The following is a 21,073-nucleotide window of genomic DNA, read 5'->3' on the forward strand; positions in this document are numbered from 1 at the left end:
TAGACTTTAAAATAAAGAATGTTACAAGAGACAAGGAAGGACACTACATAATGATCAAGGGATCAATCCAAGAAGACATAATAATTATAAATATATATGCACCCAACATAGGACCACCTCAATACATAAGGCAACTGTTAACAGCTCTAAAAGAGGAAATCGACAGGAACACAGTAAGAGTGGGGAACTTTAACACCTCACTTACACCAATGTACAGATTATGCAAACAGAAAATTAAAAAGGAAGCACAAGCTTTAAAGGACACAACAGACCAGATAGATTTAATTGATATATCTAGGACATTCCATCGAAAAACACCAGATTACACTTTCTTCTCAAGTGTGCATGGAACATTCTCCAGGATAGATCACATCTTGGGTCACAAATCAAGACTCAGTAAATTTAAGAAAATTGAAATCATATCAAGCATCTTTTCTGACCACAACGATATGAGATTAGAAATCAATTACTGGGAAAAAAACGTAAAAACCACAAACAAATGGAGGCTAAACAATACATCAGTAAACAACCAAGAGATCATTGAAGAAATCAAAGAGGAAATCAAAAAATACCTAGAGACAAATGACAATGAAAACATGACAATCCAAAACCTATGGAATGCAGCAAAAGCAGTTCTAAGAGGGAAGTTTATAGCAATACAAGCCTACCTCAAAAAACAAGAAAAATCTCAAATAAACAATCTAACCTTACACCTAAAGGAACTAGAGAAAGAAGAACAAACAAAACCCAATGTTAGCAGAAGAAAAATCATAAAGACCGAGCAGAAATAAATGAAATAGAAACAAAGAAAACAATAGTAAAGAGCAATAAAACTAAAAGCTGGTTCTTTGAGAAGATAAAGTTGATAAACCATTAGCCAGACGCATCAAGAAAAAGAGGGAGAGGACTCAAATCAATAAAATTAGAAATGAAAAAGGAGAAGTTACAACAGACACTGCAGAAAAACAAAGCATCTTAAGAGACTACTACAAGCAACTCTATGCCAATAAAATGGACAACCTGGAGGAAATGGACAAATTCTTAGAAAGGTATAACCTTCCAAGACTGAACCAGGAAGAAATAGAAAATATGAACAGACCAATCACAAGTAATGAAATTGAAAGTGTGATTAAAAATCTTCCAACAAACAAAAGTCCAGGACCAGACAGCTTCACGGGTGAATTCTACCAAACATTTAGAGAAGAGCTAACACCCACCCTTCTCAAACTCTTCCAAAAAACTGCAGAGGAAGGAACACTCCCAAACTCATTCTATGAGGCCACCATTACCCTGATACCAAAACCAGACAAAGATACTACAAAAAAAGAAAATTACAGACCAATGTCACTGATGAATATAGATGTAAAAATCCTCAACATAATACTAGCACACAGAATCCAACAACACATTAAAAGGATCATACACCATGATCTAGTGGGATGTATCCCAGGGATGCAAGGATTCTTCAACATATGCAAATCAATCAATGTGATACACCATATTAACAAATTGAAGAATAGAAACCATATGATAATCTCAATAGATGCGGAAAAAGCTTTTGACAAAATTCATCACCCATTTATGATAAAAAAATTCTCCAGAAAGTGGGCATAGAGGGAACCTACCTCAACATAATTAAGGCCATATATGACAAACCCACAGCACACATCATTCTCAGTGGTGAAAAACTTAAAGCATTTCCTCTAAGATCAGGAACAAGACAAGGATGTCCACTCTGGTCAGTAAGATTCAACATAGTTTTGGAAGTCCTAGCCACAGCAATCAGAGAAGAAAAAGAAATAAGAGGAATACAAATTGGAAAAGAAGAAGCAAAACTGTCACTGTCTGCAGATGACATGATACTATACATAGAGAATCCTAAAGACACCACCAGAGAACTTCTAGAGTTAATCAATGAATTTGGTAAAGTTGCAGGATACAAAATTAATGCATGGAAATTTCTTGCATTCCTATACAGTAGTGATGAAAAATCTGAAAGAGAAATTAAGGGAACACTCCCATTTACCATTACAACAAAAAGAATAAAATACCTAGGAATAAACCTACCTAGGCAGACAAAACATCTGTATGCAGAAAACTCTAAGACACTGATGAAAGAAATTAAGGATGAGACCAACAGATGGAGAGATATACTGTATTCTTGGATTGGAAGAATCAATATTGTGAAAATGACTATACTACCCAAAGCAATCTACAGATTCAATGTAATCCCTATGAAATTACCAATGGCATTTTTTTACAGAACTAGAACAAAAAATCTTAAAATCTGTATAGAGACACAAAAGACCCCAAATAGCCAAAGCAGTCTTGAGGCAAAAAAAACGGAGCTGGAGGAAACAGACTCCCTGACTTCAGACTATACTACAAAGCTACAGTAATCAAAACAATATGGTACTGGCACAAAAACAGAAACATAGATCAACAGAACAGGAGAGAAAGCCCAGAGATAAACCCACACACCTATGGTCAACTAATCTATGACAAAGGAGGCAAGGATGTACAATGGAGAAAAGATAGTCTCTTCAATAAGTGGTGCTGGGAAAACCAGACAGCTACATGTAAAAGAATGAAATTAGGGCTTCCCCAGTGGCGCAGTGGTTGAGAGTCCGCCTGCCGATGCAGTGGACATGGGTTCATGCCCCGGTCTGGGAGGATCCCACATGCCAGGGAGTGGCGGGCCCGTGAGCCATGGCCACTAAGCCTGCGCGTCCAGGGCCTGTGCTCCGCAACGGGAGAGGCCACAACAGTGAGAGACCCGCGTACTGCAAAAAACAAACAAACAAACAAACAAACCAAAACAAAAAAGAATGAAATTAGAACACTCCCTAACACCATACACAAAAATAAACTCACAATGGATTAAAGACCTAAATGTAAGACCGGACACTATAAAACTCTTAGAGGAAAACATAGGAAGAACACTCGTTGACATAAATCACAGCAAGCTCTTTTTTGATCTACCTCCTAGAGTAATGGAAATAAAAACAAAAATAAACAAATGGGACCTAATGAAACTTAAAAGCTTTTGCACAGCAAAGGAAACTACAAACAAGACGAAAAGACAACCCTCAGAATGGGAGAAAATATCTGCAAACGAATCAAGGGACAAAGGATTAATCTCCAACATATATAAACAGCTCATGCAGCTCAATATTAAAAAAACAAATAACCCAATCCAAAAATGGAGGGAGGACCTAAATAGACATTTCTCCAAAGAAGACATACAGATGGCCAAGAAGTACATGAAAAGCTGCTCAACATCACTAATTATTAATGAAATGCAAATCAAAACTACAATGAGGTATCACCTCACAGTGGTTAGAATGGGCATCATCAGAAAATCTGCAATCAACAAATGCTGGAGAGGGTGTGGAGAAAAGGGAACCCTCTTGCACTGTTGCTGGGAATGTAAATTGATACAGCCACTATGGAGAACAGTAGGGAGGTTCCTTAAAAAACTAAAAATAGAATTACCTATGATCCAGCAATCCCACTACTGGGCATATACCCAGAGAAAACCATAATTCATAAAGACACATGCACCCCAATGTTCATTGCAGCACTATTTACAATAGCCAGGTCATGGAAGCAACCTAAATGTCCATCGACAGACAAATGGATAAAGAAGCTGTGGTACATATATACAGTGGAATATTACTCAGCCATAAAAAGGAGCGAAATTGGGTCATTTGTAGAGACGTGGATGGATCTAGAGACTGTCATACAGAGTGAAGTAAGTCAGAAAGAGAAAAACAAATATTTTATATTAATGTATACATGTGGAACCTAGAAAAATGGCACAGACGAACTGGTTTGTAGGGCAGAAATAGAGACACAGATGTAGAGAATAAACGTATGGACACCAAGAGAGGAACGTGGCGGGGTGGTGGTGTGATGGATTGGGAAATTGGGATTGACATATGTACACTTATATGTATAAAATGGATAACTAATTAGAACCTGCTCTATTAAAAAATAAATAAAATATAATTCCAAATAAAATGAATAGATATATACACATATACATACATATACACATATATAAATGCAGTATATATATGCTACACACAGTCATAGCATATATACACAATACATATCATACACTGTAAATAAATACATACTGTAAAAATATATCGCACTAAGTATGTGCATATTATTTTGGAATGAAGTGACTATTTTACCTTTCCATTAATAATAGGAACACTGGAAACTCAAGGTCTGCTACCTCCAGTGGGTAATTTGGATTTTCTGGGAGGAAAAAGAGACCCAGATTTGGAAACACACATCCAAAGCTTCAGCATGTACATAATAAGATTGTGCTTCTTCCTAAGCTCATCTATAGAAAACTGCTAGGCACTAGACTATGCTGTCGAAGCAGAAATCAGGGTCTCTCACATAAAGAATCTCATACCACAAGCCACCTAGAAAAGCCCTTTTCAACCATTTACATTCAAGCCGTGGAATCTCAACTTTGGCTCAGTATTCTTTCCCGAGGCTATAGTTCCCCAGGGTGAGGGTTTGTGCTGCGCACTTGGAGGGGAGAATGGACAAGAGTGCCCTGGCGGCAGCAATGATGAGAGAGCTGCCCCTGCATTGCTCAAGCCTAAACTGAGAGGGACGGGAAAGGCAGCAGAAGCCCCAGAGCTGACCAGACCAGGTGGGCTGAATATCTGAAAATTGCCTCCATTTCAAGCCTTCTCTCTGTCAGATAGCAGACTCAGTAATGGAAAGTTAAAAAAGAACCTTTGAAAATGCTTTTGTCTTTCTAAACATATTTGAACTAAAAGGTGGAATTATTTGCAGCATTCTACCACTCAGACCAAGAGGGGTTAAGGCACGGGTTCAGATTCCCACAGAGAAGAAAGTGTATAACCAGTGAATTGCACCATGTTTCCTGCATTGTTAATGATCCTTTGGAGTGGCAGACAATGAGGGGGGCGCCAAGAGGTCGTCATCCACCAAGGAACACATTGTTCATAACAACGGGCATTGCTTTTTTGAGACCCAGGGGCCCAGGTGAGGGCTAGCAAGCTACTACAAAGGCTAATTTAACGTGTGGGATTAATATGTTAATTTGATGCTCTCCTGTTTGGTTAAGTGTTGCATTTCTATATTTCTAAGTCTGGCATTCAAATCTCTTTATGGGGGGACTATTTGGCCTCTCTAACCTCTTTTCCTCCATCCTCCCCAGTGACAGCCCCTTGACTGTCAAAGCAGCCTCCTCACCTGAGCATGGCATGCCCACGCCTGACTCCAGGCTGTGTGTGCTATTCCCCTAGCCTTGAGCCTGTCTTCTTTCTACTTACCTATCCAAATCCAAGATCTTAATTCCTCAGAATCCTACTCAAGCCCCAGATCTTTAAATAAACCATTTCTAAAAGCTTAGCTCACTCTGACCACCACCCCATAAGAACATCAGCTGCCTCTATGACTCATTTGGGTCTCTCTGCACATAATGCCTTATACTGGTCCTCAACTGGTGTGCACACATCTTGCCTCTCCAACCAAATCATAAACTCGTGGGGATGGGGATGATGACTAACTGCTCTTCTCTTCCACTGTTAGCTCTCTGACATGGAGCCATAACCTCACCTTACTTGACTCCCCAGTAGCATCAACACCATTGACCACTCCCTCCATGAAGTACCTCCTTTTTCTTGGTCTCTGTGAAATTATCCTCTAGATTTCCCTCCCACCTCTTGGTCCCTCCTTCTCTAACTTCTAAATGTTGGTGTCCTCAGTTCATTCCTGGGCAGTCTCCTTTTCCTCTCTTTCTGTACTCCCTCTCTTTAGAAAGTCTCAGACAATTCCACAGCTCCAAAATATCATCTAAATGCTCCCAAACATCTGTCTCCAGCCCAGACCTTTCTTCTGAGCAATGCCTGGGAAGAATAGGCCAATTAGTATTTTATGATATTTATGAAGACAAGTCCATTTTTTAAATATAAATCACTTAGCTCCTCATGGAGAAAAGCTCTCATTCCGTGGTTTTATTGCCGCTCTACTCCAAAGGAGCCACTGCAAAGATGATCATCCTGATAGGAGGCCAGGTGAGATACCTTATTCATGGAGAAAATCAACTAATAATAGACTGTACCATTAAACACTGATAGACTAGTACACTGTATTCACTGAAGCACCAAAAGAATATGCAAAAAAAGGAATGAGGAGGGAGGGATCAAGTCTTTCACTCAGAGTTCCCTAACTGCAATGTGTCTCCCACATAGGGCGCTGAAATTTTTTTTTCCTAGATGAGCAAACTCAGAAACAAAGGACCAGGTTGACTCTGCCTAAATGGGCTCAGTCTAAGAAGGGTTCTGGTCTGAAGAAAAGGGTCACTGACAGGAAGCACTTGATCTCTGTTTGTCGAAAGGAATGCAAGTGGTGGAGGAATAGAAGATCATGAGCCATTGTCCAACAGAATAACTCTTCTCAGACCAGTTTGCTTTGTATTCCTTCAGCGAGTTAGCTGGGCTATGATCACTGACCTCCAGTGAAAAGATTTTCTGATCAGGCCAACTGCCATGTACATCTTGCCAACTGGTGAGTCAGGGTTCCACAGAACCAGGAAACCATTGGGTGGATCATGCCAATAGTTTTACAATCAATTATCCTTTCAAGTTGACTGATCTCTCAAACTCCTCTTCAAAATCAAACTGATCAATATAACTGATAAGCTGAATGGACATCACCACAGAGCTATGGGTTCTTTCTGACACAGCAGAGCATCAGGTCCCTCCAAGAACCATTAGACTGACCGTCCATGATTTTCACTGGAGGCATGTTTTCTCAATTAAGTCTATACATAGAAATTTTACTGCTTCAGATAGGACATAAATCAGCTCAGCAGGACACTCTTGGGGCAAAGAAGAAGGGACAAGGGCTGGGGGAGGAGGATGTATTTAAATTACTCAATGAAATGGAAATCAGGGGTAGGGTGGGTGAGCAGCTTGAGATATAGATTCTCCTTTGTGTAGGAATAACTAACAAGCACCCTGAAGGTGTCGTACATCAAAGGAGAGATCAAAAGCTTTAAATGATACATTAAACAAGATGGACTTAATTGATATATATAGGACATTCCATCCAAAAACAACAGAATACACATTCTTCTCAAGTGCTCATGGAACATTCTCCAGGACAGATGATATCTTGGGTCACAAATCAAGCCTTGGTAAATTTAAGAAAATTAAAATCATATCAAGTACCTTGTCCAACCACAACGCTATGAGACTAGATATCAATAACAGGAAAAAATCTGTAAAAAATACAAACGTATGGAGGCTAAACAACACACTACTTAATAACCAAGAGACCAATGAAGAAATCAAAGAGGAAATCAAAAAATACCTAGAAACAAATGACAATGAAAACACGACGAACCAAAGCCTATGGGATGCAGCAAAATCAGCTCTAAGAGGGAAGTTTATAGCAATACAATCCTACCTTAAGAAATAAGAAACATCTCAAATAAACAACCTAACCTTACACCTAAAGCAATTAGAGGAAGAACAAAAAACCCCCAAAGTTAGCAGAAGGAAAGAAATCATAAAGATCAGATCAGAAATAAATGGAAAAGAAATGAAGGAAACGACAGCAAAGATCAATAAAACTAAAAGCTGGTTCTTTGAGAAGATAAACAAAATTGATAAACCATTAGCCAGACTCATCAAGAAAAAAAGGGAGAAGACTCAAATCAATAGAATTAGAAATGAAAAAGGAGAAGTAACAACTGACACTGCAGAAATACAAAAGATCATGAGAGATTACTACAAGCAACTCTATGCCAATAAAATGGACAACCTGGAAGAAATGGACAAATTCTTAGAAATGCACAACCTTCCGAGAATGAACCAGGAAGAAATAGAAAATATGAACAGACCAATCACAAGCACTGAAATTGAAACTGTGATTAAAAATCTTCCAACAAACAAAAGCCCAGGACCAGATGGCTTCACAGGCGAATTCTATCAAACATTTAGAGAAGAGCTAACACCTATCCTTCTCAAACTCTTCCAAAATATAGCAGGGGGAGGAACACTCCCAAACTCATTCTACGAGGGTCTCACCCTGATACCAAATCCAGACAAAGATGTCACAAAGAAAGAAAACTACAGGCCAATAACACTGATGAATATAGATGCAAAAATCCTCAACAAAATACTAGCAAACAGAATCCAACAGCACGTTAAAAGGATCATACATCATGATCAAGTGGGGTTTATCCCAGGAATGCAAGGATTCTTCAATATATGCAAATCAATCAACGTGATACACCATATTAACAAACTGAAGGAGAAAAACCATATGGTCATCTCAATAGATGCAGAGAAAGCTTTTGACAAAATTCAACACCCATTTATGATAAAAACCCTGCAGAAAGTAGGCATAGAGGGAACTTTCCTCAACAAAATAAAGGCCATATATGACAAACCCACAGCCAACATCGTCCTCAATGGTGAAAAACTGAAACCATTTCCACTAAGATCAGGAAGAAGACAAGGTTGCCCACTCTCACCACTATTATTCAACATAGTTTTAGAAAATTTAGCCACAGCAATCAGAGAAGAAAAAAAATAAATAAAAGGAATCGAAATCGGAAAAGAAGTAAAGCTGTCCCTGCTTACAGATGACATGATACGATACACAGAGAATCCTAAAGATGCTACCAGAAAGCTACTAGAGCTAATCAATGAATTTGGTAAAGTAGCAGGATACAAAATTAATGCACAGAAATCTCTGGCATTCCTATACACTAATGATGAAAAATCTGAAAGTGAAATTAAGAAAACACTCCCATTTACCATTTCAACAAAAAGAATAATATATCTAGGAATAAACCTACCTAAGGAGACAAAAGACCTGTATGCAGAAAATTATAAGACACTGATGAAAGAAATTAAAGATGATACAAATAGATGGAGAGATATACCATGTTCTTGGATTGGAAGGATCAATATCGTGAAAATGACTCTACTACCCAAAGCAATCTACAGATTCAATGCAATCCCTATCAAACTACCACTGGCATTTTTCACAGAAGTAGAACAAAAAATTCCACAATTTGTATGGAAACACAGAAGACACTGAAGAGCCAAAGCAATCTTGAGAAAGAAAAACAGAGCTGGAGGAATCAGGCTCCCTGACTTCAGACTATACTACTAAGCTACGGTAATCAAGACAGTGGTACTGGCACAAAAACAGAAATACAGATGAATGGAACAGGATAGAAATCCCAGAGATAAACCCATGCACGTATGGTCACCTTATCTTTTTTTTTTTGGCGGTACGCGGGCCTCTCACTGTTGTGGTCTCTCCTGTTGCGGAACACACGCTCCACATGTGCAGGCTCAGCAGCCCAGCCGCTCCATGGCATGTGGGATCTTCCCAGGCCGGGGGATGAACCCACGTCCCCTGCATTGGCAGGTGGACTCTCAACCACTGTGCCACCAGGGAAGCCCTGGTCACCTTATCTTTGATAAAGGAGGCAAGAATATACAGTGGAGAAAAGATAGCCTCTTCAATAAGTGGTGCTGGGAAAACTGGACAGCTACATGTAAAAGAATGAAATTAGAACACTCCCTAACACCATACACAAAAATAAACTCAAAATGGATTAAAGACCTAAATGTAAGGCCAGACACTATTAAACTCTTAGAGGAAAATATAGACAGAACACTCTATGATATAAATCACAGCAAGATCCTTTTTGACCCACCTCTTAGAGAAATGGAAATAAAAACAAAAATAAACAAATGGGACCTAATGAAACTTCAAAGCTTTTGCACAGCAAAGGAAACCATAAACAAGAAGAAAAGACAACCCTCAGATTGGGAGAAAATATTTGCAAATGAAGCAACTGACAAAGGAGTAATCTCCAAAATTTATAAGCAGCTCATGCAGCTCAATATCGAAAAACAAACAACCCAATCCCAAAATGGGCAGAAGACCTAAATAGACATTTCTCCAAAGAAGATATACAGATTGCCAACAAACAGATGAAAGAATACTCAACATCACTAATCATTAGAGAAATGCAAATCAAAACTACAATGAGATATCATCTCACACCGGTCAGAATGGCCATCATCAAAAAATCTAGGAACAGTAAATGCTGGAGAGGGTGTGGAGATAAGGGAACCCTCTTGCACTGCTGCTGGGTATGTAAATTGATACAGCTACTATGGAGAACAGTATGGAGGTTCCTTAAAAAACTACAAATAGAACTACCGTACGATCCTGCAATCCCACTACTGGGCATATACCCTGAGAAAACCATAATTCAAAAAGAGTCGTGTACCACTGTGTTCATTGCAGCTCTGTTTACAACAGCCAGGACATGGAAGCAACCTAAGTGTCCAACAACAGATGAATGGATAAAGAAGATGTGGCACATATATACAGTGGAATATTACTCAGCCATAAAAAGTAACGAAATTGAGTTATATGTAGTGAGGTGGATGGACCTAGAGTCTGTCATACAGAGTGAAGTAAGTCAGAAAGAGAAAAACAAATACCGTACACTAACACATATATATGGAATCTAAAAAAAAAAAATGGTCATGAAGAACCTAGGGGCAAGACGGGAATAAAGACGCAGACCTACTAGAGAATGGACTTGAGGATACAGGGAGGGGGAAGGGTAAGCTGGGACATAGTGAGAGAGTGGCAGGGACATATATACACTACCAAACGTAAGCAGCCAGATAGCACAGGGAGATCAGCTCGGTGCTCTGTGACCACCTAGAGGGGTGGGATAGGGAGGGTGGGAGGGAGGGAAACACAAGAGGGAAGAGATATGGGAACTTATGTGTATGTATAACTGATTCACTTTGTTATAAAGCAGAAACTAACACACCATTGTAAAGCAATTATACTCCAATAAAGATGTTTAAAAAAAAAAAGGAGCGATCAAATCGAGAATTGGCAAGAAGTAGTGTCTCTCTACTGATGCTTCAAAATGTTTCCACTTATTAAAAGATTTCTGTGCTGAACACAAATTCTAGCTCCCCGGGAGAATACTTGTACAGAGAAGCAGCATGCTGCTTTAGCAGTAACTCCTCTTCATTCCACCCTGCTTGGTGCCTTGTGAAAATGCCTTTTGTCAGCTTCCCACAGCTCTGGGCCTCAGTGAGTCACAGCCAATATTCACCCCTCTCATAAAGCAGCAGGGTACCAGGAAGGCTAACTCCTCCCTACCCTTTTCTTTCTTCTATATATATTTTGTGCATCACTAGACCAATGAGCATTTTGCCGTCACTAGACCAATTAGTGTCTACCCTGCTACAAAACAATCTCCCTATATAATGTTCAATAAGCCTCAGCCTTAGTGAGTTCTTCCAGTATGCAATCTATATTCTTCATGCTGCTGTGTAAGCTTATCACCTCTTAGATGCCCCTCAGTGAAGTCAGAAAATATATTCACTCATTCATTCAGCAAGTATGTACTGCATGCTTCCTCTGTGCCAGGCATCATAAGTGTCAAGGATACAGATCTCTGATTTCATGAGGCTTACAGTCTGGTGAGGGAGATAAGGATTAAATAAATTATGGTATAAAAATACTTCATGGTAACTGTGATAGGTACAGCAGAAGAGACCACGTACCAGGTGCCCCCAAATGAGTTACTAACTGGGACCTGATTGACTTAGGAGGGTCAGTGAAGGGTACCCAAACAAGCTGTCATTGAAGGTGAAATCTGAGGGATGAAATAGGAGGGAAAGGAGCAAGAGCATTGTAGAGATGGAAAAGGGGGAGCTGGGGCTGGAGGGCCCAGGTATGTAAACGAACAGAAGGAAGGACAGAGTGCGAGGGGAGAGAGGCAGAGAGGATGGAGAGAGGTAGCAAGATCGAGATCAGCCAAGGCCTTATAGGTCACCTTAAATATTGTGGACTGAGCCCAGAGAAAACGGTATGCCACTAAGGATTTTAAGGACAACAGCATGGTTCGTTAGGTTTTTATTGAGAAGCATCATTTACTACTATGAGAATAATGAACTGAAGAAGGTAAAAGTGGAAGCAGGGAGACCAGTTCAAAGCTACTTGGTAGACTGGGCAAGAAATGGTAACAGTGGGGTTAGGGTGATTCAGTGGAAATGGAAACAATTTTTAAAAATTGAGATCTACCTAGGAGGTAGAACGTACAGTACATACAGGTAGAACTGGGAGAGAGGGAGGTACAAAGGATAACTTGATGGTTTTGGCCTTGAGTGACTAGAAAGATGACGGTGGCTTTTGTAGAAAGAGAGAATGCTAGAGGCAAAGGAGCTAATTGGAATTATTGGGGGACGGGGGTCCACGAGGTCAGTATTAAGCATGTTAAGTCTGAGATATCTGTGAGATATTCAAGTGGAGAGGTTCAGTAGCCAGCTGGATATACAAGGCACCACATCAGTAATAAAAATCATTCTATATTATAGCAGAGTCAAACACCATATTCTTTTACTTTTCTTTTTTTTTTTTCTAGAAAAGGGGTATGTTCCAGAACCGTATTATTCAAAATGGAAGCCACTAGCCACAAGGGGGCTACTTAGATTCAAATTAATTAAAGTTAAATAAATTAAAAAACTAGTTTTTCAGTGATGCTAGGTGCATTTCAAGTACTCAGGGTGGCTCGTGACTACTTGTATTGGACAACACAATGGACATTTCCATTACTGCATAAAGCTCGACGGGAAAGCCCTGGCTAGAACGTCAGAGGCCTTCCTATTTACAACACTCAGCTCTGACTGGTCTTTCAGTGAGCGTTCAACTGTCACCAAGAAATAGAATCCTACTGTATTTTGTGTCCCAGACAAAGCTTTGAGGTTGAAGATGAAGAAGATATGGGAAAAGAAGTAATGATAATCCTTGTTATTCAGATATCTTTCAATCCATCATAAAAAAGAAACAACAAAACAAAACAGATGAAGCATGAAAGGCATGGGGAGAGTGTATAAGAGGCATGCGGAGAGAGCCCATATTTTAAAAATACTATCAGATCAACTGGGGAGACTAAAATCAGATGAAATTAAGTACCAAGGAGGCATTAAGTGCTTATTTGGATTTTGACAAAAGAATGGTAAATTTATAGCCAATATTTTACAATAACTATAAATGGAGTATAATCTTTAAAACTGTGAATCACTATGTTGTACACCTGTAACATATAATATTGTACAATAATATTGTACCTCAATTTTAAAAATGAATGGGAAATGGATTCATGAAAGAGAGGGAAGGATGTAACCCAAGTGGGGAAACAATTTATTCAAAAGGCTGTGTACATCTGGAATGCCAGCCATGTTTTTCTGAAAGAAAACAGAATCTGTGCTGAACTGTATAAAAAGCAGAGTAATGGAGAAAAAGTCCTTAAGTAGACAAGTGGAAGAAGAACTAAAGAACCCAATTTGGAAGCATTAATTGTGTACTGACTTACTGAGGCTAACTCAGACATGCAGCTAACCACTGGGGATATAAGTGATAATGGGGTCCTGACCTTGTGCTCAAGGAGCTCCTAGTCTAAACAGCCATAGCCAACCACCAGGCTGTCAGGATGCAAGACAGGTGATAAAAATAGGTTTTACAACATGTGTTCTTGCTCAATAAATATGTAAACTAAACACAACATTTGCAATATACAAGACGTATATCTCACCAAAGAAATGCATGTTCAGAAATTACTATACACCTGGGAGCTTGAATTGTGGGTGGAAGCTCAAATGAGGTGAACACGTGAAGGTCCTGGAATGAGCTGTGATGGGGCAGAGCAGACATTCAAGTGCTTCATCCTGTGAGCATGTCTTTTCACTGTCTTCCTTCATTTTTAACCAAAATTAACAAGCCAGACACTACATTGCACAGCGTGGGTTACTCCTTTAATATTTTAGAGTCTTTAAATTTCTTAGTAATGTAAGCCATGGCTCAAAGTCTATGGAGCTCTGCATAAGATTAAGTTCAAGGTTAATGTCAGACCCTTCATGAGGGAACACGGAAATGTGCCATAGGGCTTCAGCCGGGGCTGAAAAGAATTTTCTGGCTTTCATGCCTGATGACTGGGTTTCCCACTTTGGGGAAGACTACTTAGATTTGACGGTGAAGTTTGTAACCTTTATGATACCACCCTTTATGGTTTTTCTTTGTGTTACAAAGCCATGACTTTCATTCAAATTCCACTTTCTACTGGAATTCACTGGCATTTCTTTCCTGCTGATTGCTGGGTACTAGTACTGAATAAAATACTTATCTATAAACATACATAAACATATTTAACTTCCTTCAGGAGTGTTATTTTTGTTATGTGCTTTGTATCAGTTTTTATTGAAACAACTGTCCACTTGTACTATGGCTATCTTTATAGAAAAACACTCAGATGTATTATATTTTGGTGATGTTGGCTTTCTGAAATACATTTGCTTTAGTTGCAAATACGGGGGGAATTTACCCACGTTAATCATTTCCCAGTAAACTTCTTGTGTTTTACTGCCTGCCATGAACACTGATGCTAGCATATTTCTTTTTAGATACTTTCTTTCAGGGTTATCGGAATATTGCTGCATATTCAGAATTGATGATTTCCTATAAGATTCTAATACATACTGTGCCACACTTACATGATAAAACACTTGCTCATAGTTTAAAATCACTTAAAATATGTGTGTAAAGAAAAATGCTTAATTTTCCAAATCATTTGCCTATAGAGTGCGAATGTGTCTTAAATCCTTACCTGATTTTTATGCTACTAGAACTTATTAAAATAGCAATGATTGAAAATACCAGTACTACTCAGTATTGGCAAGGGCATTCTCAGGCACTGTTGGGTAGGAATGTAAATTGGCAAACTTTGTCCACAGGGCAGTTAAGAAACAGGTAAGCAAGTATGTATGGCAAAACTTAAAAGTGAGAAAAACCTTTAACTTAGCAATGTTACACTGAAGAATGCACCCTGGTTATGATAGTCATCTCAATGCAACTGGTAACTGCAGAAAAACTGGAAGAACATGTTAATAATAGGAGACTAATTAAATAAGTTATGACACATCCACATAATGGAATTTTATGAAGCCATTAAAAAGGGTTGTTAGAGGGCTTCCCTGGTGGCGTAGTGGTTGCAAGTCCGCCTGCTGATGCAGGGGACACGGGTTTGTGCCCCGGTCTGGGAAGATCCCACATGCCACAGAGCGGCTAGGCCCGTGAGCCATGGCCGCTGAGCCTGCGCGTCTGGAGCCTGTGCTCCGCAATGGGAGAGGCCACAACAGTGAGAGGCCCGCGTACCGCAAAAAAGGAAAAAAAAAAAAAAAAAAAGCGTTGTTAGAAATGCATTTGATGACAAAGAAAGGCGTCCTGATACAACTGTATCTCTAGTATAACAGCATGTTTTAAATGAGGTGTGTGTGTGTGTGTGTGTGTGTGTGTGTGTGTGTGTGTAGAGAGAAAAAATTTAGAAGAATAGGATTAACAGTGGTTTCTCTTGAGGAGACCTTTTTCTTTCCTTATACTTGTCTGAATTTTCTAATTCTCATATAATAAATATGTATTACTTTTATAGTTAAAACATTTATTTTAAAAAAATAGCTACAGAAGCCTCGTTTTCAGCTGTCCTACCTCTGGGCACACGAGTTTTGAACCAATCTAGCAGGAATGGCCCACAATGGGGTAAACGTGATGACCGCCTTCCCTCCCAAACCCAGTCCACCAAGCGTGGCTGTCCCCTACTGCACAAGCAAGGACCCAGCTCACCAAGCTGTCCTGGACACGCGGCGCCTGCACAAGCCTCTGGACTCCATTCTCCACGGTGACTCCCAGCCAGTTGAGTGTTGCCCAGCACCAGAGGTAGTCATTCCCACCATGCCAGAAGCTCACAAACGCAAACGTCATTGCAGTGGAAAACAGTGTCCCTAGCAGGCCGTGCTGGGACCCGCCCGCTGGAATGTACACATACCTAGAGATAGAAGAGGCTTTTAGGAACCATGTGGAGGGCTGTCCCGGCAATACCGCTTGCTCCCGGGCTTGATTCTCCTATCACACATTGCTGTTCACTGTGTGCAGACCCTTCCTGACTTCCAGGAAGCCAGAGCACTCCCTGAATTCTCCATCACACACGGAGGTGGCAATACATAAACCTCAGCTCTGAGGGGCTTTAGCTTAAATGAACACACAGGCTAAAGAGCTCTCATTACTCAAGCAAAATAGCACTTACATGAGGCAGGGTGAGGAGCACTGAATTTAGAGTTTCTAAAAGGGATGCACCCCACTGTAGAAGCTCACTCACAGAATGGCAGTTAAGTTTCTGGTTACATGAGGACGCCAGACTTCAAGGCAGGTATGTATTTTACAGCTCAAACTATTAAGTTTCTGGTAAACCCAGTATTTAAGCACAATTGCTGAATTCAGGTCCCTAAATGGCAGGACAGCTCCTGCAGAAGAGGGGAGCCAAGGCCAGACCCTCGAGCTTTCCTGGGAAGCTGCCCAGAAGCAGTACGAATTCGCACTGTGCTCACAGGGCAGCCGGCTTATCACCCGAAAGCTACAGCCATCCCTCGGGTATGTTCTCTACTGTTGAGACAGCTGTCTGACTACATACCCACAGAGCCGTGTTCTTCAATCAGTATGTTCCTGCCAGAGTTGGGCAAAACTCACATCTTGGCTTGTCAGGATCTGGACAACTAGGAACACACCCTCCTTACAGCAGCCTTTTTTAAAAAGCCCATAGGCCTTTGTTTACTGCTGGTCAGTGCTTCTTTGTCCAACCTTCTTCCACGAAGGAGAAGGAAATCATCATTCCCTGAATACCCAGTGTGTCCCAGGCACGGCACTAGACACTTTCCATGGATCACTCAGCTTGATTCTTTGAAACACCATATGCTGTTCTAGCATGCCAACCCATGGACAAGTTGTCTTGTTTATATATTATTTTAATATTTTGTCAGAAATTTTATCTTTAAAATCATTTTCGAATAGAACAGTTTTATAGGCAAGCCAAAAAAAAACAAAATAAAAACCATTCCCCAGTCAATAAATACTTCTAAAGACTATGTGACTATAAGTAGTTTTAAATGTCCTCCCTCACCTTCAAAGGTGCTCCAGGTTAGACGGTAGCTTATGTGATCAGCTTAGCTAGCCCCACTATCTGGGTGAGAAAAACGGGCTGGGAAGGGGAAGGGCCTAGATGCAAATCTGCGACTATGGCACCAGAGTTAATGTTTTCCATTACACCTCTGGGTTTATTTTGAAAGCCCTCCTATCTTACATCCCAATCTGAAACAAACCGGAAAGCGTGTGAGAGTGTAGGTATTTCAGAAACAAGCGAAGCAAAGAAAATACTTTCTCTTGTGCACAAACAAGACCATCTTGACAATCAAGTTAGCAGATACGCATCAAGCACTCACTACCGCTTAAGGAATCCTCCATCTGCTGTCAAGCATTTATTTAGGCCTCCAGGGCAGTCCTGGCATTATGAGCAACGCAGAGACACAAGACGTTGTTCCTGCCCAAAGGACAGGTAGAGCTGGTTGTGAAACAATAGCAAACAAGTCCCATCATTAAGCTGATATGGTACTTGTTTGCTATATGATACGGTAGAAAGTATACCAGGAGGGCTTAAGAGTGTGGAGGAGAACAGGGTCAGTGGAGGCGAGTGGGTTACGGGAGGCTTAATGGTAAAGGTCCCCACCCTGGAAAGGCCTAGAGGATGAATTTTGCCAGGCAAAGGGGAGAAGGGTGGGTGCTGCATCATGGACCAAGAAGGGGCGGGCAATGAGCCCGAAAAGCCTGACAGCCCCAGGAACAGGTGTTTTATTTGGCATTCTGCTGCCCCCTACAGGCTACTTGGTTATTGGTGTAGAATGCTCAGCAGAGGCAAAAAATGGACCACAAACCTCTGCAGCCTCCCACCTGCATGAAGGTAACAACTGACCCATCATGGGGCTCCATGGGGCTATACTCCACTTCACACAATCAGTTCTGTGTGTAAGAAGGTTGCATGTTAAAAAAAAAATGGGGTGGTCAAACCAAGTTCAAAAGGATAAGGAATAACTGCTGTTCACAGAAACTTTGCAGATAATCATTTTATAAAACAAGTTAATTCTGACCCTAATACTCTTCTCATCCAACACTGGTGTGTTTTACGTTGAGATTTTTGTTGTATCTCACTACGTTAAAGTGAGCTGCACTACATATATCAGAAAACCCCAGTAGAGAATAAAAACCTCGCATCGTCCACATCAATGGTCCTTAATATTAGATTCAACTCCAAAAAGAACATGTTTTCAAGCTTGTGACAAGGAAGCATCTAGCCCCAAAATTACATGCACAGCTATTTCAGGCATCTCTTGGTATCATGGCTTTGCTACTTTGCCTTCAAAAGTGACAGCCGACAAAAATCTCTGAAAATGCCTTTTACTCCAGAAACTCATATATGGCAGGTCTCCAAGGACATGAGGTTGCTTGGTTTAAACCAGAAGAGGGTATGGTTTCTAGACTGGAAGACAAAAATCCCTTCTTCTCTCTTAATTTGAAGAAGGCAGTAGATACAGCAAGGAGAGCGAGCATGTTTCCTTTTCACAGATTCTACCAGGCTTGTGTCAGTTCCATGATTAATAAAAACAGAAGTGTCTGTTTTAGAAAAGCAGGAGTACGACCTCACTCGCTTAGATCCGCTGCACATTGAAATTGATTTCCCAGTGGAAGAAAGCATTCAGTACCACCTTCTCAGCGAAGCAAAAATAAAAAGATTTTTTTTTCCTGTCAGTGACTGTGTGAGCTTGAGTGTGCGCAAGGCCTGCCCCTGCCAGGATGGCTTCGTGGGGTCACTGCTTGCAGAGAATGTTGCCTGAGGTAGTTACCATCCATCTGTGCCACCTTATTAATTTAAAACCATCTAACAGAATTAATGCAACATAGCAAACTCCCAACTCAGGAGGAGGAACCTGTCTAAAATGTAGATGTTATTTATAACGTCTACCCTCTACTGAATATCCATGTACCAGGTACTTTATATAAACTATTTCTAATCACTTACACAACTTTGCAAGGACCAGTCCTATTTTACATGGGAGAGGTGGAATCCGAACCTGGAATGTTCTACTTTCAGAACCCCTAGGCCTGTGTTCTATGAAGCCATTTACCGTAATGGGAGCATCTCTTGGTGAGATGTTCCTCTGATTCAACCAAATCTTCAAAGCGGTCTCCACAGAAACATCCAACCAGTATTTCATTAACTGAAGAAAGATGCTCGTTATTTACAAAGGAGCTTAGGCCAAGGAGCTCTGTGCCAGAAAGCCAGAGTTACAAGTTCCATTTTTAAACAGACTAAATAAATTCCTTCCGTCCCACCTACCGTCTTGTCCAGGCAGGCATCCTGCAGATGTCTATGTTAGAAGTTACGTGTAAGAGGTTGATGGTTGGGGCTTGTTGCTGAGTAGTAGGCATATGTGAAGGGAGAAGAAAGTATCTATTTCCCTCATACCCCTCTGGAAAACAACTCAAGAATGTTTGACAGTTGGGACAGGGGTGGTGAGAATCCACGTGGTAACAATAAATGCTGGAGAGGGTGTGGAGAAAAGGGAACCCTCTTGCACTGTTGGTGGGAATGTAAATTGATACAGCCACTATGGAGAACAGTATGGAGGTTCCTTAAAAAACTAAAAATAGAACTACCACACGACCCAGCAATCCCACTACTGGGCATATACCCTGAGAAAACCATAATTCAAAGAGGGACATGTATCACAATGTTCACTGCAGCACTATTTACAATAGCCAGGTCATGGAAGCAACCTAAATGTCCATCGACAGATGAATGGGTAAAGAAGATGTGGCACATATATACAATGGAATATAAATATAATACAATACAGTATATAATATATACTATATTATATATAATATATAATTATACTATGTTATATATAAAAATATAATAAAATATAATTTAAGTCTCAGTTATAAAAAGAAACAAAATTCAGTTATTTGTAGTGAGGTGAATGGACCTAGAGACTGTCATACAGAGTGAAGTAAGTCAGCAAGAGAAAAACAAATACTGTATGCTAACACATATATATGGAATCTAAAAAAAAAAAAAGGTTCTGATGAACCTAGGGGCAGGACAGGAATAAAGATGCAGAGATGGAGAATGGACTTGAGGACATGGGGAGGGGGAAGGGTAAGCTGGGACAAAGTGAGAGAGTAGCATTGATATATACACACTACCAAATGTAAAATAGATAGCTAGTGGGAAGCAGCCGCATAGCACAGGGAGATCAGGTGGGTGCTATGTGACCCCCTGGAGGGGTGGGTTAGGGAGGGTGGGAGGGATACACAAGAGGGAGGAGATATGGGGATATATATATACATATAGCTGATTCACTTTGTTACACAGCAGAAACTAACACAGCATTGTAAAGCAACGATACTCTAATAAAGATGTAAAACAAATTTAAAAAATTTTTTAAAAGACATTACTCTTAACATCACAATGCTCTCTTTTTTTCCAAGACCTACTCAATAGCTTCCTGGCTTGCCATGTTATCTTCAAACCCTTTGCCACGAACCCCAGACCCTAGTGAGGTAAGAGGATGAGGCACCTAAGATACTGAAAGACTTGGTTTTTACTGTCCCATGGATTGAGTTGAAGTTGCTGACTTCCCATCTTCAATTACCTATTACTTGGCTGAGCTGGGGCAGCAGTGGCTAACATCCTATTCCAGCTCTGCTTATCTTTCTACCCTATTTCCCACTAGTTCTCTTGAAAAATCCTGAAATTCTGAACAAATGGGGCTTTCACACTTCTGTGCTTTTGGTCATACCATTTTCATATCCTCCATCCTCTCTGGTTTCCCAACTCCTCCAGGAAGTCTCTTTTAAATATTCCCACTCTCTATTTAACCCAGAGAACCTACTGTTTGTACCACTGAAATGAACAGTTATTCATCAAAAGATGTCTTTTCTATTATGATGGTCATTTCAGCTAAACTGTAAAATTCTTTTAGGCAATTCTACATATGTATGTGTGTGTGTGTGTGTGTGTGTGTGTGTGTGTATGCATGCATGCGTTATTATATAGTTACTAGTCAAC

The 21,073-nt window shown here is 40.3% G+C and overlaps 1 protein-coding gene across 1 annotated transcript in view; it reads right to left on the reverse strand.

Annotated features, from left to right (window-relative positions):
• HHAT (hedgehog acyltransferase) overlaps positions 1–21,073 on the reverse strand; it is a 364,679-nt gene that overhangs the window by 77,770 nt on the left and 265,836 nt on the right. Inside the window, exon 10 of the mRNA XM_082666689.1 lies at positions 15,739–15,940. Within this exon, the coding sequence (XP_082522815.1) occupies positions 15,739–15,940 (202 nt within the window). The remainder of the gene's footprint in view (positions 1–15,738; positions 15,941–21,073) is intronic.

The sequence above is a fragment of the Grampus griseus genome, assembly GCF_964374135.1.
Source record: "Grampus griseus genome assembly, chromosome: 1".
In the NCBI taxonomy this organism is placed as follows: Eukaryota; Metazoa; Chordata; class Mammalia; order Artiodactyla; family Delphinidae; genus Grampus; species Grampus griseus.